This window comes from Molothrus aeneus, unplaced genomic scaffold (assembly GCF_037042795.1).
Source record: "Molothrus aeneus isolate 106 unplaced genomic scaffold, BPBGC_Maene_1.0 scaffold_434, whole genome shotgun sequence".
Taxonomy (NCBI): Eukaryota; Metazoa; Chordata; class Aves; order Passeriformes; family Icteridae; genus Molothrus; species Molothrus aeneus.
The window spans coordinates 34,321-54,846 of NW_027099105.1; the positions used below are offsets into that span (position 1 = coordinate 34,321).

At 49.8% G+C, this 20,526-nt stretch overlaps 1 protein-coding gene across 2 annotated transcripts; it reads right to left on the bottom strand.

Annotated features, from left to right (window-relative positions):
- Positions 1-265: 265 nt before the first annotated feature.
- Positions 266-20,382, bottom strand: KAT8 (lysine acetyltransferase 8). Of its 2 annotated transcripts, XM_066571370.1 has the most exons (11): positions 19,842-20,382; positions 18,332-18,406; positions 17,122-17,294; positions 15,463-15,516; positions 12,978-13,142; positions 11,353-11,442; positions 9,657-9,797; positions 6,968-7,061; positions 4,358-4,508; positions 2,437-2,591; positions 266-445 (listed from the first exon to the last, which is right to left on the bottom strand). In XM_066571370.1, exons 1-11 carry the CDS (start codon positions 20,065-20,067, stop codon positions 381-383), a joined length of 1,389 nt encoding a protein of 462 aa, XP_066427467.1. In that variant the 5' UTR covers positions 20,068-20,382; the 3' UTR covers positions 266-380. The 2 variants fall into 2 exon arrangements, with proteins under 2 accessions (XP_066427467.1, XP_066427468.1); XM_066571371.1 differs by lacking the exon at positions 9,657-9,797.
- Between the last annotated feature and the right edge of the window lie 144 nt (positions 20,383-20,526).

Below are 20,526 nucleotides of genomic sequence, written 5' to 3' on the forward strand. Positions count from 1 at the left end.
AAATTTGAGGGAAAAATCCCCAAAAATTTGAGGAAAAAATCCCAAAAATTTGAGGGAAAAATCCCAAAAATTTGAGGAAAAATCCCCAAAATTTGAGGAGAAAAATCCCCAAAATTTCAGGCAAAAACCCCAAAATTGGAAAAAACCCCAAAACTGGAGGAAAAAAAAAAAATCCCAAAATTGGAGGAAAATGCCCCAAAAATTTGAGGGGAAAATCCCAAAAATTGAGGGGAAAACCCCAAAAATTTGAGGAAAAAATCCCCAAAATTGGAGGAAGACCCAAAAACTGGAAGGGAAAAAAAAAAAGATCCCAAAATTGGAGGAAAATGCCCCAAAAATTTTGGGGTAAAAAGCCGCAAAATTGGGCAAAACAGCGAATTTCACTTCTTGGCCACCTTGGCCTGTTTGTGCTTCGGGGGCGCCCAGCGCAGGCAGATGGAGTCCACTGCAATTAACAGAGTTAATTAGCGCTAATTAGCGCCCTCATCGAGCCACCCGGGCGGTCATTAGGGGGGGATTAATTAATGGGGGAATTAATTAATGGGGGGATTAATTAATGGGGGTAATTAATGGGGGTGATGAAAAGTGGGGTTGGGAATGGGGGGTGCAGTGATGTTAATTACGGGGTAATTAATGGGGGGTGTTAATTAGGGGGAAATTAATGGGGGAGCATTAATTAGGGGGTTAATTAATGGGGGAGTCATTAAGAGTGTTAATTAGGGGGGAATTAATTAATGGGGGGGTAATTAATGGGGGTGATTAAAAGTGGGGTTGGGAATGGGGGAGTCAGTGATGTTAATTAGGGGGTAATTAATGGGGTGTTAATTAGGGGGGTCATTAATGGGGCAGCATTAATTAGGGGGTAATAAATGGAGTCATTGAGTGTTAATTAGAGGGTAATTAATGGGGGGATTAATTAATGGGGTGATTAATGGGGGTGATTAAAAGTGGGGTTGGGAATGGGGGGTGCAGTGATGTTAATTAGGGGGTAATTAATGGGGTGTTAATTAGGGAGGTCATTAATGGGGAGCATTAATTAGGGGGTAATAAATGGAGTAATTAAGAGTGTTAATTAGGGGGGAATTAATGGGGGGATTAATTAATGGGGGTAATTAATGGGGGGTGATTAAAAGTGGGGTTGGGAATGGGGGGTGCAGTGATGTTAATTAGGGGGTAATTAATGGGGGTGTTAATTAGGGGGGTCATTAATGGGGGAGTCATTAAGAGTGTCAATTAGGCATAATTAATGGGGCTGTTAATTAGGGCGTTATTAATGGGGGGAGTCTATTAATTACAATGTGTTAATTAACGAGGGTGTTCTTTAACAGAAGCTCTTTAATGGAAATTAATTAATTAACAATGTTCATTAATTAGGGAGCCTTAGGGGGGTTGTCCATTAAGGTTTATTTACTAATTAATGTACATTAATTAATGAGCATGCTCTTTAAGAGAAGCTCATTAAGGGGGCGATCATTAACCAGAATTAATTCATTTTAATTAATTAAATTTTAATTAATTAAATTAATTAACGGTGGAGCCTTAGGGGGGTTCCTGGACCGAACCATTCATGGGTGGGGGGGGTTTGTCCATTAAGGTTTATTTACTAATTAATGTATATTAATTAATGAGCATGCTCTTTAAAAGAAGCTGATTAAGCTGGTGATCATTAACCAGAATTAATCCCTTTAAATTAATTAAATTAATTAAATTCATTAACGGTGGAGCCTTAGGGGGGTTTCTGGACTAAACCATTCGTGGGTGGGGGTGTTTGTCCATTAAGGTTTATTTACTAATTAATGTACATTAATTAATGAGCATGCTCTTTAAGAGAAGCTCATTAAGGGGGCGATCATTAACCAGAATTAATCCCTTTAAATTAATTTAATTAATTAAATTCATTAACGGTGGAGCCTTAGGGGGGTTTCTGGACCGAACCATTCATGGGTGGGGGGTTTGTCCATTAAGGTTTATTTACTAATTAATGTACATTAATTAATGAGCATGCTCTTTAAGAGAAGCTCATTAAGGGGGCGATCATTAACCAGAATTAATCCCTTTAAATTAATTAAATTAATTAAATTCATTTACGGTGGAGCCTTAGGGGTGTTTCTGGACTGAACCATTCATGGGTGGGGGGTTTGTCCATTAAGGTTTTTTACTAATTAATGTACATTAATTAATGAGCATGCTCTTTAAGAGAAGCTCATTAAGGTGGCGATCATTAACCAGAATTAATTCATTTTAATTAATTAAATTAATTAAACTCATTAACGGTGGAGCCTTAGGGGGGGGTTCCTGGACCGAACCATTCACGGGTGGGGGTGTTTCCCTTTCCCAATCTCTCATTCCCCCGTTCATTACAGCCCCAATCCCCGCTCCGGCATTAATCGGGCGGCTCGTTAGGGCCGGGCAATTAGCGAGGCGCTAATTACTGACCGGTGATGGGCGGTTTCTTGTACTGGGCGCTCTTGAGGTGCTCCTCCACCAGCTTGGGGGTGACGCAGATGACGTGCTGCCCCTTCCAGTACTTGACCATGTTGAGCGACTGCAGCGTGCTGATGATGTCGGTCTGCGTGATGCTGGTCATCTGGCTGGACACGGGAGTGACCACTGAGTGACCACTGAGTGACCACTGAGTGACCACAGTGACCACTGACCCATGGGAGTGACCACTGAGTGACCACTGAGTGACCACAGTGACCATTGACCCATGGGAGTGAGCACTGACCCATGGCACTGAGCACTGGCCATGGTCACTCAATGGTCACTGGCAATGGTCACTGGCAATGGTCACTCAATGGTCACTCAATGGTCACTGTGCTGATGATGTCGGTCTGCGTGATGCTGGTCATCTGGCTGGACACGGGAGTGACCACTGAGTGACCACTGAGTGACCACTGAGTGACCACAGTGACCACTGACCCATGGGAGTGAGCATTGACCCATGGGAGTGACCATTGAACTCATGGCAGTGAGCACTGGCAATGGTCACTCAATGGTCACTCAATGGTCACTCAATGGTCACTGTGCTGATGATGTCGGTCTGCGTGATGCTGGTCATCTGGCTGGACACGGGAGTGACCACTGAGTGACCACTGAGTGACCACTGAGTGACCACAGTGACCACTGACCCATGGGAGTGACCACTGAGTGACCACTGAGTGACCACAGTGACCATTGACCCATGGGAGTGAGCACTGACCCATGGCACTGAGCACTGGCCATGGTCACTCAATGGTCACTCAATGGTCACTCAATGGTCACTCAATGGTCACTCAATGGTCACTCAATGGTCACTGTGCTGATGATGTCAGTCTGCGTGATGCTGGTCATCTGGCTGGACACGGGAGTGACCACTGAGTGACCACTGAGTGACCACTGAGTGACCACAGTGACCACTGAGTGACCACAGTGACCATTGACCCATGGAAGTGACCATTGAACTCATGGCAGTGAGCACTGGCAATGGTCACTCAATGGTCACTCAATGGTCACTCAATGGTCACTGGCAATGGTCACTCAATGGTCACTCAATGGTCACTCAATGGTCACTGTGCTGATGATGTCGGTCTGCGTGATGCTGGTCATCTGGCTGGACACGGGAGTGACCACTGAGTGACCACTGAGTGACCACTGAGTGACCACAGTGACCACTGAGTGACCACAGAGTGAGCAATGAGTGACCAATGAGTGACCACTGGTTTCTATGGATTTCTATGGGGATTTTTGGGCCCATACTGGTCCGTACTGGTCCATACTGGTTTGTACTGGTTTATACTGGTCCATACTGGTCCATACTGGTCTATACTGGTTTGTACTGGTTTTTACTGGTTTCTATGGGTTTCTATGGATTTCTAGGGGGATTTTTGGGCCCATACTGGTCTGTACTGGTCCGTACTGGTTTGTACTGGCCCATACTGGTCCATACTGGTCCATACTGGTTTGTACTGGTTTCTCTGTATCTCTATGGATTTCTATGGGGATTTTTGGGCCCATACTGGTCCGTACTGGTTTTTACTGGTCTGTACTGGTCTGTACAGGTTTCTATGGGTTTCTATGGATTTCTAGGGGGATTTTTGGGCCCATACTGGTCTATACTGGTCCATACTGGTTTGTACTGGTTTGCACTGGTTTCTCTGTATCTCTATGGATTTCTATGGGGATTTTTGGGCCCATACTGGTCCATACTGGTTTGTACTGGTCTGTACTGGTTTCTATGGATTTCAATGGGGATTTTTGGGCCCATACTGGTTTGTACTGGTCTGTACTGGTTTCTATGGGTTTCTATGGATTTCTATGGGGATTTTTGGGCCCATACTGGTTTATACTGGTCCATACTGGTCCGTACTGGTCCTACCTGAGGTCCTTGATGGAGAGGGTCCCTCTGAAGTCCCTGAGGATCTCCAGCAGCACCCAGGACCAGTAGCTGCGGTAGCTGAGCTTGCCCAGGTCCGAGAGCGGCTTCTCCGGGGAGCCCACGGTGCTCTCCAGCTTGGACAGCTCGTAACCTGGGCAAAAACGCACCCAAAATCACCCAAAATCACCCCAAATTCCGCCCAAAAAATCCCCCAAAATTCCACCCAAAAATCCCCCGAAATTCCCTCAAAAATCCCCAAAAATTCCCTCAGAAAATCCAGAATTTCCACTTGGCGCTCTCCAGCTTGGACAGCTCGTAACCTGGGCAAAAACGCACCCAAAATCACCCAAATTCCACCCAAAAATCCCCCAAAATTCCGCCCAAAAATCCCCCAAAATTCCACCCAAAAATCCCCCGAAATTCCCTCAAAAATCCCCCAAAATTCCCTCAAAAAATCCCCAAAAAATTCCCTCAGAAAATCCTGAATTTCCACTTGGTGCTCTCCAGCTTGGACAGCTCGTAACCTGGGCAAAAACGCATCCAAAATCACCCAAAATTCCCTCAGAAAATCACCCAAAATTCCACCCAAAACTCCACCGAAATTCCCTCAAAAAATCACCCAAAATTCCCTCAAAAATCCCCCGAAATTCCCTCAGAAAAATCCCCCAAAATTCCCTCAAAATTCCACTCAAAATTCCATGAAATTCCGCCCAAAATCCATCCAGAAATTCCAGGGAATCCATAGAATCCAGGGGATCCCAAAATTCCCTCAAAAATCCCCAAAATTCCCTCAGAAAATCCAGAATTTCCACTTGGCGCTCTCCAGCTTGGACAGCTCGTAACCTGGGCAAAAACGCACCCAAAATCACCCAAAATCACCCCAAATTCCGCCCAAAAAATCCCCCAAAATTCCACCCAAAAATCCACCGAAATTCCCTCAGAAAATCCCCCAAAATTCCACCCAAAAATCCCCCAAAATTGAATCGAATTCCGCTCAAAATCCATCCCGAAACTCCAAGGAATCCGTGGATATCAGGGGATCCCAAAAATCCCCAAAATTCCCTCAAAAATCCCCCAAATTCCCTCAAAAAATTCCCCAAAATTCCCTCAAAAATCCCCAAAATTCCATTAAAATTCCACCCAAAATTCCATTAAATTCCACCCAAAATCCATCCCGGAATTCCAGGGAATCCGTGGATTTCAGGGGATCCCAAAATTCCCCCAAAATTCCCCCAAAATTCCCCCAAAATTCCCTCAAAAATCCCCCAAATTCCCAAACCCCCCAAAATTCCCAATTTTTTTTTCAGGACCTCCCCAAATTCCCAGAATTTTCCCATTTTTGGGCAATTTCCCCTCATTTTTTCCCAATTTTCCCCCAATTTTTTTCCTTCTGTTCCCAATTTCCTGGACCCCCCAAAATTCCCAAATTTTTAATTTGGAACCTCCCAAAAATTCCCAAATTTTTTTCAGGACCTCCCCAAATTTCCAGAAATTCCCAATTTTTGATGATTTTCCCTCATTTTTCCCCTTCCTCCCCAAATTTTCCCTCCCGAAATTCCCACATTTTTTTTAATTCCCCCCAAAAATTCCAAATTTTCTCTGGGACCCCCAAAAATTCCCACAATTTCCCAAGTTTTGGGCCATTCCCCCTCATTTTTCCCCAATTTTCCCCCAATTTTTTTCCTCTTCCCAATTTCCTTAGGACCCCCAAAAATTCCCAAATTTTCCCTGGAACCCCCCCAAAAATTCCCAAATTTTTTTCAGGACCTCCCCAAATTCCAAAATTCCCAGAATTTTCCCAATTTTTGCACAATTTCCCCTCATTTTTCCCCCAATTTTCCCCCAATTTTTTCCCTCTTCCCAATTTCCTGGACCCCCCAAAATTCCCAAATTTCCTTTTGAGATCTCCCAAAATTCCCGAATTTTTAATTTGAGACCCCCCCCCAAAAATTCCCAAATTTTTAATTTGGAACCCCCAAAATTCCCAAATTTTTTTCAGGACCCCCCCCAAAATTCTCAGAAATTCCCAATTTTTTTATGATTTCCCCTCATTTTTTCCCAATTTTTCCCAATTTTTTTCCTCCTGTTCCCAATTTCCTGGACCCCTCAAAATTCCCAAATTTCCTCAGAACCCCCCAAAATTCCCGATTTTTTAATGATTCCCCCTCATTTTTTCCCCTTCCTCCTCAGTTTTTTCCCAATTTTCTGGACCCCCCAAAATTCCCAAATTTTTTTCAGGACCTCCCCAAATTCCCACAATTTTCCCATTTTTGGGCAATTTCACCTCATTTTTTCCCAATTTCTTCCCATTTTTTTCTTCCTCCTGTTCCAAATTTTCTGAACCCCCAAAAATTCCCAAATTTTCCCTGGAACCCCCCCAAAAATTCCCAAATTTTTTTCAGGACCTCCCCAAATTCCAAAAATTCCCAGAATTTTCCCAATTTTTGCGCAATTTCCCCTCATTTTTCCCCAAATTTTCCCCATTTTTCCCCTCTTCCCAATTTCCTGGACCCCCCAAAATTCCCAAAATTTCCTCGGAACCCCCAAAATTCCCCAAAATTCCCCAAATTTCCCCCAATTTCCCCAAATTCTCCCGATTCCGGCACTGACTGAAGGCGATCAGGAATTTTCCGTATCCGCGGCGCTGGTACGGGGGCAGGGTCAGGATGCAGGCGACGTTGTTCCCGTCCGGGGACTCCTTTTCCTGCCAAAAACGGGAATTTTGGGAAAAATCCCAAATTTTGGGGAATTTTTGGGTAAAAAATGTGAAAAAATTCCGAATTTTTGGGGATTTTTTGGGGATTTTTTTGGGATTTTTGGGACATTCAGGAACTGCACCTGGACCTTGTTCCTGTCTGGGGACTCCTTTTCCTGCCAAAAATGGGAATTTTGGGAAAAATCCCGAATTTTGGAGAATTTTGGGGTCATTTTGGGGTAAAAAATGTGAAAAAATTCCGAATTTTTGGGGATTTTTTGGGGATTTTTGAGAAAATTATTGAGACATTCAAGGAGTGCAGACAGAACTGTTGATTCCTTTTCCTGCCAAAAACGGGAATTTTGGGAAAAATCCCGAATTTTGGGGAATTTTGGGGTCATTTTGGGGTAAAAAATGTGAAAAAATTCCGAATTTTTGGGGATTTTTTGGGGATTTTTGGGACATCCAGGAACTGCACCTGGACCTTGTTCCTGTCTGGGGACTCCTTTTCCTGCCAAAAATGGGAATTTTGGGAAAAATCCCAAATTTTGGGGAATTTTGGGGTAAAAAATGTGAAAAAATTCCGAATTTTTGGGGATTTTTTGGGGATTTTTTAGAAAATTATTGAGACGTTCAAAGAGTGCAGACAGAACTGTTGATTCCTTTTCCTGCCAAAAACAGCGATTTTGGGAAAATTCTGGAAAATTCCGGAATTTTGGGGTCATTTTTGGACGTTTTGGGGTGAAAAATGTGAAAAAAATTTGGAATTTTTGGGGATTTTTTGGGGATTTTTGGGACATCCGGGATCTGCACCCGGACCTTGTTCCCGTCTGGGAATTCCTTTTCCTGCCAAAAATGGGAATTTTGGGAAAATTACGGAAAATTCCCCAATTTCGGGGTCGTTTTTGGACGTTTTGGGCGTTGAGAACATGGAAAATATTCGGGATTTTTGGGGAATTTTTGGGGTTTTTGGGACAGGATATTTTAATGCGATTTTGGTGAATTTTTGTGGGGTTTTGGTGAATTTTTGTGGGGTTTTTTGGGCTTTGGGCACTCCAGGTGTGCCCAGGTGTGCCCAGGTCTATCCCAGGTGTGCCCACGTCCCCCCAGCTGTCCCCAGGTGTCCCCAGGTGTCCCCAGGTGCATCCCAGCCCCTCCAAGGTGCCCCCAGGTGCCCCAGGTGTGCCCAGGTGTGACAGGTGAGTCCCCAGGTTTGCCCCCAGGTGCCCCCAGGTGTGCCCCAAACCCACCCAGGTGTGCCCAGGTCTACCCCAGGTGTGCCCAGGTAAGTACCCAGATGTGACAGGTGAGTCCCCAGGTGCCCCCAGCTGTCCCCAGGTGTCCCCAGGTGTGCCCAGGTGCATTCCAGCCCCTCCAAGGTGCCCCCAGGTGTCCCCAGGTACCCCCAAGTGCCCCCAGGTGTGCCCAGGTGAGTCCCCAGGTGCCCCCAGCCCCTCTCAGCTGTCCCCCAGGTACCCCCAGGTGTATCCCAGGTGCCCCCAGGTGTGCCCAGGTGTGACAAATGAGTCCCCAGGTGTGTCCCAGGTGTGACAAATGAGTCCCCAGGTGTGCCCAGGTGTGACAAATGAGTCCCCAGGTGTGTCCCAGGTGCCCCCAAGTGCCTAAAGTGTGCCCAGGTCTATCCCAGGTGTGCCCAGGTGTATCCCAAGCCCCCCCCCAGGTGTATCCCAGGTGCCCCCAGGTGGCCCCAGGTCTATCCCAAGCTCCCCCATGTGCCCCCAGGTGAGTCCCCAGGTACGCCCAGGTGCCCCCAGGTGTGCCCAAGCCCCCTCAGGTGTCCCCAGGTGTGCCCCAGGTACCCCCAGCCCCTCCCAGCTGTTCCCATGTGTGCCCCCAGGTGTGACAGGTGAGTCCCCAGCTGTGCCCAGCTGTGCCCAGGTCTATCCCAGGTGTATCTCAGGTGTATCCCAAGCCCCCCCAGGTGCCCCCAGCTGCCCCCAGGTGTGCCCAGGTATCTCCAGGTGTGCCCCAGGTGCATTGCAGCCCTTCCAAGGTGCCCCCAGGTGTGCCCCAGGTGTGCCCCAAGCCCCCCCAGTTGCCCCCAGGTATGCCCAGGTACCCTCAGGTGCCCCAGGTGTGACAAGTGAGTCCTCAGGTCTATCCCAGGTGCCCAAAGCCGTCCTCCAGGTGCCCCAGGTGTGCCCAGGTGCCCCCAGACACTCCCAGCTGTGCCCAGCTGTGCCCAGGTGAGTCCCCAGGTACCCCTAGGTGAGTCCCCAGGTCTATCCCAGGTGCCCCCAGGTGTGCCCAGGTGAGTCCCCAGGTGCCCCAGGTGTGCCCCAAGCCCCCCCAGCTGTGCCCAGGTGTGCCCAGGTCTATCCCAGGTGTATCTCAGGTGTCCCCAAGCCCCCCCAGGTGAGTCCCCAGGTGTGCCCCAAGCCCCCCCAGGTGTGCCCAGCTGTGCCCAGGTGTGCCCAGGTGTATCCCAGGTACCCCCAGGTGAGTCCCCAGGTGCCCCATGTGCCCCAAGCCCCCCCCAGGTGTGCCCAGTTCCCCCCAGCTGTGCCCAGGTGTATCCCAGGTACTCCCAGCTGTGCCCAGGTGAGTCCCCAGGTGTGCCCAGCTGTGCCCAGGTGTGCGCACCTTGGAGAAGTAGCCGACGATGTGGGCGCCCTGGCGGTCGACCTCGGTGAGCAGGTAGAACACGAAGGGCTCCACGTCGAAGTAGAGCGTCTTGTGGTCCAGGAACAGCTTGGCCAGCAGGCACAGGTTCTGGCAATAGATCTGAGCACACACACCTGGGCACACCTGGGCACACCTGGGCACACCTGGGGTGCCCAAAGCCCAAAAAAACCCCGGCGAAACGGCCCAAAAATGGCCCAAAATGGCCCAAAAATGGCCTAAAAATGGCCCGAAGTGGCATCAAAATGGCCCAAAAGTGCCCCAAAACCGGCCAAAACCACCCCAGAATGCACACCTGGGCACACCTGGGCACACCTGGGGTGCCCAAAGCCCAAAACAAACCCCAGCGAAACGGCCCAAAAATGGCCCAAAATGGCAAAAAAATGGCCCCAAAATGGCCCACAAAAGGCCAAAACCACCCCAAAATTGCCCAGGATTTGGGGATTTCCCTGGGTTTGGGGTGCCCAGGTGGCACCTGAGCACACCTGGCTCACCTGGGCACACCTGGCATGCACGGGGTGCCCAAAAAATCCCGGCAAAATGGCTCAAAATGGCCCAAAATGGCCCAAAAAATGCCCCAAAACCGGCCAAAGCCACCCCAGAATTCACACCTGGGCACACCTGGGCACACCTGGCATGCACAGGGTGCCCAAAAAATCCTGGCAAAATGGCAAAAAAATGGCCCAAAATGGCCTAAAAATGGCCCAAAAATGGCCTAAAAATGGCCCAAAGTGGCATCAAAATGGCCTAAAAATGCCCCAAAAATGGCCAAAACCCCCCCAGAATGCACACCTGGGCACACCTGGGCACACCTGGGCACACCTGGGGTGCCCAAATGCCACCAAAACCCCACAAAAATGCCCAAAAAATGCCCCAAAAATGCCACAAAAATGCCAGAAAATTGCCCCAAAAATGCCCAAAAAATGCCAGAAAATTGCCCAAAAATGGCCAAAACCCCCCCAGAATTCACACCTGGGCACACCTGGGGTGCCCAAATGCCACCAAAATGGCCCCAAAAATGCCAGAAAATTGCCCAAAAAATGCCTCAAAAATGCCCAAAAATGGCCAAAACCCCCCCAGAATTCCCAGCTGGGCACACCTGGGGTGCCCAAATGCCACCAAAATGCCCCAAAAATGCCCCAAAAATGCCCAAAAAATACCTCCAAAATGCCCAAAAAATGCCAAAAATTGCCAAAAAATGCCCCAAAAAAGCCCCAAAAACGGCCAAACCCCCCCAGAATGCACACCTGGGCACACCTGGGCACACCTGGGCACACCTGGGCTGCCCAAATGCCACCAAAACGCCACAAAATTCCACCAAAACGGCCCAAAAAGTGCCACAAAAATGCCCCAAAAATGCCAAAAATTGCCAAAAAATGCCCCAAAAAAGCCCCAAAATCGGCCCAACCCCCCCCAGAATGCACACCTGGGCACACCTGGGCACACCTGGGCACACCTGGGCTGCCCAAATGCCACCAAAACGCCACAAAATTCCACCAAAACGGCCCAAAAAGTGCCACAAAAATGCCCCAAAAATGCCAAAAAATGCCCCAAAAAAGCCCCAAAAAAGCCCCAAAATCGGCCCAACCCCCCCCAGAATGCACACCTGGGCACACCTGGGCACACCTGGGCACACCTGGGCACCCCTGGCACTCACCTTGTGGTCTTTGCCGTCCACCTCGTAGACTGAGATGTTGCCCTTGCGGTAAATCTCCCGCCCCGGCGGCTGCCGCCACTGGCACTGCCCCTGCCCAGGTGAGACGCGCGCAGGTGAGCGAAGGAAAACCCAAAAAAACCCCAAAAAAAATTAAAAAAACCCCAAAAAAATCTGAAAAAAAGGAAGAAAACCGGGAAAAAATGGGAAAAAAATGAAGAAAATGCACCCGGAAATGGGAAAAATGACCCAGAAATGGAGAGGAAAGGGTTAAAGGGCACTGGGACAGGTGAGCAAAAAAAACCACCCCAAAAACCCCAAAAAAACAGGAAAAAAAGGAAAAAAAAAGCGAAAAAAAAAGGAAAAAAAAAAAAAACGAAAAAAAGGAAAAAAAACCTGAAGAAAATGCACCCGAAAATGGGAAAAATGACCCAGAAATGGACAGGAAAGGGTTAAAGGGCACCGGGACAGGTGAGGGACAGGTGAGCAAAAAAAAAACCCCAAAAACCCCAAAAAAACCCCAAAAAAAGGAAAAAAAGGGAAAAAATGGAAAAAAATGGAAAAAAAATGAAGAAAATGCACCCGAAAATGGGAAAAATAACCCAGAAATGGACAGGAAAGGGTTAAAGGGCACTGGGACAGGTGAGGGACAGGTGAGCAAAAAAAAACCCCCAAAAAAACCCAAAAAAGCACAAAAAAAGGGAAAAAAATCTGAAAAAAAGGGAAAAAATAAAAGGAAAAAAAATGAAAAAAACCCCGAAGAAAATGCACCTGGAAATGGGAAAAATGACCCAGAAATGGAGAGGAAAGGGTTAAAGGGCACTGGGACAGGTGAGGGACAGGTGAGCAAAAAAAAACCCAAATAAATAAATAAAAAAAAAATCAAAAAAAAAAAGAAAAAAAAAAGAAGAAAAGGAAAAACAAACGGAAAAAAAAATGAAGAAAATGCACCCCCAATTTTCACCGTTTTTCTCCCAATTTTCTCCCAATTTTCCCCGATTTTCTCCCAATTTTCCCTCATTTTCCCCCCAGCTTTGCCCAGGTACATCCCAGGTGCCCCCAGCTGTCCCCAAACCCCAATTTCCCCCAATTTTCCCCAATTTTCCCCCAATTTTCACCGTTTTTCTCCCGATTTTCTCCAAATTTTCGCTGTTTTTTCCCCAAATTTTCACCATTTTCCCCCAATTTTCCCCCAATTTTTTCCCAATTTTCTCCCTTTTCTCCCCCCCAGCTGTGCCCAGGTACCAGGTGCCCCCAGGTGTCCCTAAATCCCCAATTTCCCCCCAATTTCCCCCCAATTTCCCCCAATTTCCCCCCAATTTTCCCCAATTTCCTCCCGATTTTCCCCCAATTTTCACCATTTTTCTCCCAATTTTCACCGATTTTCCCCCAAATTTCGCCCTTTTCTCCCCCCAGCTGTGCCCCAGCTGTGCCCAGCTGTGCCCAGGTACATCCCAGGTGTATCCCAGGTGTGCCCAGGTGTGCCCAAACCCCAATTTCCTCCCGATTTCCCCCCAATTTTCACCGTTTTTCACCCAATTTTCACCGATTTTCCCCCAAATTTCGCCCTTTTCTCCCCCCAGCTGTGCCCCAGCTGTGCCCAGGTGTGCCCAGGTGTGCCCAGGTACCAGGTGCAGCCGGTAGCTCCTCTCGTATTTCATGTACTTGAGGCAGAACTCGCAGATCCAGAGCTTGGGCTGCTTCCCGTAATCCTCGGGGAAGGGCGAGAAGTACCAGGCGTCGATCTCGTAGTGCCCAATGTGGATCTTGTCCACGTATTTCACCTTGGTGATCTGGGGGAGGCACGGGGGGCACACCTGGGCACACCTGGGCACACCTGGGCGCCCAAATCCCCAAAAAATCCCGCGAAAAACGGCCCAAAAACGGCCCAAAAAGGGCCAGAAATGGCCAAAAACAGCCCAGGATCCAGCCCAGGTGAGGATCTCCAGGTGCCCCAGGTGTGGATCTTGTCCACATATTTCACCTTGGTGATCTGGGACAGGCACAGGGGGCACACCTGGGCACACCTGGGTGCCCAAATCCCCCCAAAATCCCCCAAAAATCCCATTAAAAATGGCTCAAAAATGGCCGAAAAATGGACAAAAATGGCCCAAAATGGGCAGAAATGGTCTAAAAACAGCCCCAGGATCCAGCCCAGGTGTGGATCTTGTCCATGCACTTCACCTGGGAGATCTGGAATGGACACCTGGGCACACCTGGGTGCCCAAATCCCAAAAAATCCTGCGAAAATCCCGCTAAAAACGGCCCAAAAATGACCCAAAACCGGCCAAAAACAGCCCAGGATCGAGCCCAGGTGAGGATCTCCAGGTGCCCCAGGTGTGGATCTTGTCCATGCACTTCAGCTCAGTGATCTGGAATGGACACCTGGGCACACCTGGGCACACCTGGGCGCCCAAATCCCCAAAAAATCCCACAAAAATCCCGTTAAAAATGGCCCCAAAATGGCCCAAAAAGGGCCAGAAATGGCCCAAAACCAGCCAGAAATGGTCTAAAAACAGCCCCAGGATCGAGCCCAGGTGAGGATCTCCAGGTGCCCCAGGTGTGGATCTTGTCCATGTATTTCACCTTGGAGATCTGGGATGGACACCTGGGCACACCTGGGCGCCCAAATCCCACAAAAATCCCATAAAAATCCCGCTAAAAATGACCCCAAAATGGCCTAAAAAGGGCCAGAAATGGCCCAAAACCAGCCAGAAATGGTCCAAAAACAGCCCCAGGATCGAGCCCAGGTGTGGATCTTGTCCATGCACTTCACCTTGGAGATCTGGGATGGACACCTGGGCACACCTGGGCACACCTGGGCACACCTGGGTGCCCAAATCCCCAAAAAACCCCGCAAAAATCCCATTAAAAATGGCCCAAAAATGGCCCAAAAACGGCCAGAAATGGCCAAAAACAGCCCAGGATCCAGCCCAGGTGAGGATCTCCAGGTGCCCCAGGTGTGGATCTTGTCCATGCACTTCAGCTCAGTGATCTGGAATGGACACCTGGGCACACCTGGGCGCCTAAATCCCCAAAAAATCCCGCGAAAATCCCGCTAAAAACGGCCCAAAAATGGCCCAAAAAGGGCCAGAAATGGCCGAAAACCAGCCCAGGATCCAGCCCAGGTGAGGATCCCCAGGTGCCCCAGGTGTGGATCTTGTCCATGTATTTCACCTGGGTGATCTGGGATGGACACCTGGGCACACCTGGGTGCCCAAATCCCCAAAAAATCCCACAAAAATCCCGTTAAAAATGGCCCCAAAATGGCCCAAAAATGGCCAGAAATGGCCCAAAACCAGCCCAGGATCCATCCCCTAAAAAATCCAAAAAATTCCCATTAAAAATCCCCCCCCAAAAATCCCTAAAAAATCCAAAAAATTCCCATTAAAAATCCCCCCCAAAAATCCCTAAAAAAAAAATTAAAAATTCTCATTACAAATCCCCCAAAATTCCCATTAAAAATCCCCAAAATTCCTCCAAAAATCCCCCAAAATTCCCAATAAAAATCAAAAAAAATCCCCCCAAAAATTCCCAAATATTCTCATTAAAAATCCCCAAAAAATCCCATTAAAAATCAAGAAAAAAAAAAAATAAAAAAATCCCCATTAAAATAAAAAAAAAAATTAATTCAAAATCCCCAAAAATTCCCATTAAAATCACAAAAAAATTCCCCAAAAAAACCCCCGAAATTCCCATTAAAATTCCTAAAAAAAATCCCTAAAAAAATCCCCAAAAATTCCCATTAAAATCCCCAAAAATTCCATTCAAAATCCCCAAAACATCCCCAAAAAATCCCTAAAAATTCCAAAAAATTCCCATTAAAAATCCCTAAAAAAATCCCAAAAAATCCCTTATAAAATCCCTAAAAACATCCCCCAAAAAATCCCCAAAAAATTCCCAAAAATCCCTAAAAAATCAAAAAAATTCCCATTGAAAATCCCAAAAAATTCTCAAAAAAAATCTCCAAAATTCCCATTAAAATTCCCCAAAAATCCCCATTAAAAATCCCCAAAATCCCCATTAAAAATCCCCAAAAATCCCCATTAAAAATCCCCAAAAATTCCCATTAAAAATCCCCAAAATCCCTCAATTTGTCCCTGCCCCACTCACGGCCTCGTGCTCCTTCTCCAGCGCCGCCGTGGTCGGGTCCATCTCGGCGTAGGTCTGCAAAACCAGTACGGACCAGTATAGACCAGTACGGACCAGTACAGACCAGTATAGACCAGTACGGACCAGTACAGACCAGTATAGACCAGTACGGACCAGTACAGACCAGCATAAACTGGTACGGACCAGTACAGACCAGTATAAACCATTGTAGACCAGTACGGACCAGTATAGACCAGTACAGACCAGTATAAACCATTATAGACCAGTATGGACCAGTACAGACCAGTATAAACCGGTACGGACCAGTACAGACCAGCATAAACTGGTACGGACCAGTACAGACCAGTATAAACCATTGTAGACCAGTACGGACCAGTATAGACCCGTAAAAACCAGTACGGACCAGTATAGACCAGTACAGACCAGTATAAACTGGTACGGGCCAGTATAGACCAGTACGGACCAGTATAGACCAGTACGGACCAGTATAGACCAGTACAAACCATTATAAACCAGTACAGACCAGTATAAACCATTATAAACCGGTACAGACCAGTATAAACCAGTACGGACCAGTATCAACCATTATAAACTGGCACAGACCAGTAAAAACCATCATAAACTGGTACAGACCAGTATAGACCAGTACGGACCAGTATAGACCAGTATAGACCAGTACGGACCAGTATAGACCAGTAACAGCTGATGGAAACCCCTAAGAACCAGTAGAAACCAGTAAAGACCAGTAGGGACCAGTGCTTGATGTGGGATCCCAGTCTCTCCCAGTTCCTCCCAGTCCATCCCAGTTCCCTCCCAGTCCCTCCCAGTTCCTCCCAGTCCCTCCCAGTATATCCCAGTTCCATCCCAGTCCCTCCCAGTCCATCCCAGTCCATCCCAGTCCATCCCAGTGCCCCCTAAACTGATCCCAGTCCCCTTTAACTCGCTCCCAGTTCCTCCCAGTATATCCCAGTCCATCCCAGTTCACCCCAGTTCACCCCAGTCCATCCCAGTTCCATCCCAGTCCATCCCAGTATATCCCAGTTCCATCCCAGTCCCTCCCAGTCCATCCCAGTTTATCCCAGTCCCCTTAAACTCGCTCCCAGTCCCTCCCAGTATATCCCAGTGCCCTCCCAGTCCCTCCCAGTCCCTCCCAGTCCATCCCAGTGCCCCCCAAACTGATCCCAGTCCCCTTTAACCCCATTTAATCCCCTTTAACTCCATCCCAGTCCCTCCCAGTCCATCCCAGTACGCTCCCAGTCCCTCCCAGTGCCCCCTAAAGTGATCCCAGTCCCTTTTAACTCGCTCCCAGTCCCTCCCAGTATATCCCAGTCCCTCCCAGTATATCCCAGTGCCCTCCCAGTCCATCCCAGTCCATCCCAGCGCCCCCTAAAGTGATCCCAGTCCCCTCTAACTCCATCCCAGTTCCTCCCAGTATATCCCAGTGCCTCCCAGTATATCCCAGTCCATCCCAGTTCCCTCCCAGTATATCCCAGTGCCCTCCCAGTCCATCCCAGTGTCCCCTAAACTGATCCCAGTCCCCTTTAACCCCATTTAATCCCCTTTAACCCCATCCCAGTCCCCTTAAACTCCCTCCCAGTCCCTCCCAGTCCCTCCCAGTCCCTCCCAGTATATCCCAGTACATCCCAGTCGGTCCCAGACCTTCTGCACGTGGTTGATCTCGTCGTGTTTGCGTTTCTGGTTCCGGGTGATTTTCCTCTCGGGCTCCGCCAGCTCGCCCAGGAACGGCTCCGAGCTCTTCTGGGCGGCCTCCTTGAGGCTCTTGGACAGCGCCAGGCGGTTCCGGTCCACCCACTCGTCCAGGCGCCGGTTAACTGGGAGCACTGGTGTGAACTGGGAGCACTGGGAGCACTGGGAACCATCCCCATCCATCCCAGTGCGCCCAAATCCCCATGGCGTGCATTGTACTGGGAGTTACTGGGAGCACTGGGAGCACTGGGAACCACCTCAACCCGTCCCATGGGTCCCAATCGCCCCAGTTTGGGGTTAACTGGGAGCACTGGTGTGAACTGGGAGCACTGGGAACCATCCCCATCCATCCCATGGGTCCTAATCGCCCCAGTTTGGGGTTAACTGGGAGCACTGGTGTGAACTGGGAGCACTGGGAACCATCCCCATCCATCCCAGTGCGCCCAAATCCCCATGGTGTGCATTGTACTGGGAGTTACTGGGAGCACTGGGAGCACTGGGAACCCTCCCCAGTTCACCCCGTCCTGCTCAGGGCCTTTAAATCCCCATGGTGTGCATTGTACTGGGAGTTACTGGGAGTTACTGGGAACCACCTCAACCCATCCCATGGGTCCCAATCCCACCAGTTTGGGATTAACTGGGAGCACTGGTTTGAACTGGGAGCACTGGGAACCGTCCCCAGGCGGTTCCAGTCCCCCCACTCGTCCAGGCGCCGGTTAACTGGGAGCACTGGGACTTACTGGGAGCACTGGGACACCCCCAGTCCATCCCCAGCCATCCCAGTGCGCCCAAATCCCCATGGTGTGCATTGTACTGGGAGTTACTGGTTTGAACTGGGAGCACTGGGAACCATCCCCATCCATCCCATGGGTCCCAATCGCCCCAGTTTGGGATTAACTGGGAGCACTGGTTTGAACTGGGAGCACTGGGAACCATCCTAGTCCATCCCACTCCCCTCCCAGTTTGTCCCAGTCCATCCCAGTCCCTCCCAGTTCTCCCAGTCCATTCCCAGTTTGTCCCAGTCCCCTCCCAGTCCATCCCAGTCCCTCCCAGTTCTCCCAGTCCATTCCCAGTCCATCCCAGTTTGTCCCAATCCCCTCCCAGTCCATCCCAGTCCCTCCCAGTTTGTCCCAGTCCCTCCCAGTTTGCCCAGTTCACTCACAGCCCACGTAGTGCACGTAGAACTCCTCGCGCGCCTCCTGCTCGTTCAGGCGGGACTGGATCACCTCGGCCGAGTCTGGAACAAACTGGGATTGACTGGGATATACTGGGATATGCTGGGAATGGGGCTGGGACAAACTGGGATGGACAGGGAGGGGCTGGGAGGGGAGTGGAACAAACTGGGATTGACTGGGATATACTGGGATATACTGGGAATGGGGCTGGGACAAACTGGGATGGACAGGGAGGGGCTGGGAAGGGAATGGAACAAACTGGGATTGACTGGGATGGACTGGGAGGGACTGGGAGTGGGGCTGGGACAAACTGGGATTGACTGGGATATACTGGGAGGGACTGGGAATGGACTGGGATCCACTGGGAGGGGAATGGAGCAAACTGGGATTGACTGGGAGGGACTGGGATGGGACCAGTATCAAACTGGGAATGGACTGGGACCAGTTCCCATTCCCCCCACCCCATTCCCAGTTCCCCCAGCCCATTCCCAGTTTGCCCAGTATCCCACTCCCAGTTTACCCAGTTTGCCCAGTATAACCCTCCCAGTTTACCCAGTATAACCCTCCCAGTTTACCCAGTATAACCCTCCCAGTTTACCCAGTATAACCCTCCCAGTTTGCCCAGTATAATGATCCCACTTTGCCCAGTATAACCATCCCAGTTTGCCCAGTTTAACCCTCCCAGTTCCCCCAGTTTGCCCAGTATAACAATCCCAGTTTGCCCAGTACAAGGATCCCAGTTTGCCCAGTATAACCCTCCCAGTTTGCCCAGTATAACCCTCCCAGTTTGCCCAGTATAACCCTCCCAGTTTGCCCAGTATAACCCTCCCAGTTTACCCAGTATAACAACCCCTGTATCCCCAGTATAGCCCTCCCAGTTTATCCAGTATAACCATCCCAGTTTGCCCAGTTTAACCATCCCAGTTCCCCCAGTTTGCCCAGTATAACAATCCCAGTTTGCCTAGTACAAGGATCCCAGTTTGCCCAGTATAACCCTCCCAGTTTGCCCAGTATAACCCTCCCAGTTTGCCCAGTATAACCAGTATAACCCTCCCAGTTTGCCCAGTATCCCCAGTTTACCCAGTGTAACGGTCCCAGTTTGCCCAGTATAACCAGTATAACGCTCCCAGTACTCCCAGTTTGCCCAGTATAACCAGTATAACCCTCCCAGTACTCCCAGTTTGCCCAGTATAACTCACGCCAGCTCCCGTCCGCCCTCCGGCACAGACACTCATCCCAGTTTGCCCAGTATAACCAGTATAACCCTCCCAGTACTCCCAGTTTGCCCAGTGTCACTCACGCCAGCTCCCGTCCGCCCTCCGGCACAGACACTCATCCCAGTTTGCCCAGTATAACCAGTACAACCCTCCCAGTTTGCCCACTATAACCAGTATAACGCTCCCAGTACTCCCAGTTTGCCCAGTATAACCAGTATAACGCTCCCAGTACTCCCAGTTTGCCCAGTATAACCAGTATAACGCTCCCAGTGCCACTCACGCCAGCTCCCGTCCGCCCTCCGGCACAGATACGTCTCCCCGATCTCCACCGCCACCTCCGCGTCCCTGGCGCTCCCCGCGGTTCCCGGCGCTCCGCGCCCGCTCCCGGTGCCCGTCCCGGCCCCGCTTCCTCCCCCGGGACCCTCCGGGGTCGCTCGGGGCCCTCCCGGGGCCCCCCCGGACCCGCCCGGGGCCTCCGGGACCGAGCCGGGCCCCGCCGCCGCCATCTTGGACGCCACCGGAAGTGACGCACAACGGCCGCGACGCGTTGCTAGGAGACGGGGAGGGGCGGGGATTGGTTGCTGGGAGACGAAGAAAGGGCGGGAATTGGTTGCTAGGAGACGGGGAAGGCGGGGTTTGGCTGCATTTGGAGGCGTGGTTTTTGTTTGGAGGCGTGGTTTAAGTGCTAGGGGCGTGGCTTGGTTGCTATGAGAGGCGTGGTTTGCATTTGGAGGCGTGGTTTAGGTGTTGTGGGAGGCGTGGTTTAAATCTGAGGGCGTGGCTTTGCTGTAAGCGGGCGTGGTTTGGATTTGGAGGCGTGGTTTGGCTGTTGGGGGCGTGGTTTGGTTGCTATGAGAGGCGTGGTTTAAATTCGGAGGCGTGGCTTCCGTGTGAGTGGGCGTGGTTTGCACTTGGAGGCGTGGTTTGCCCCAGTTTCTGATTTAAAATTCCCATTTTTGCCCCCC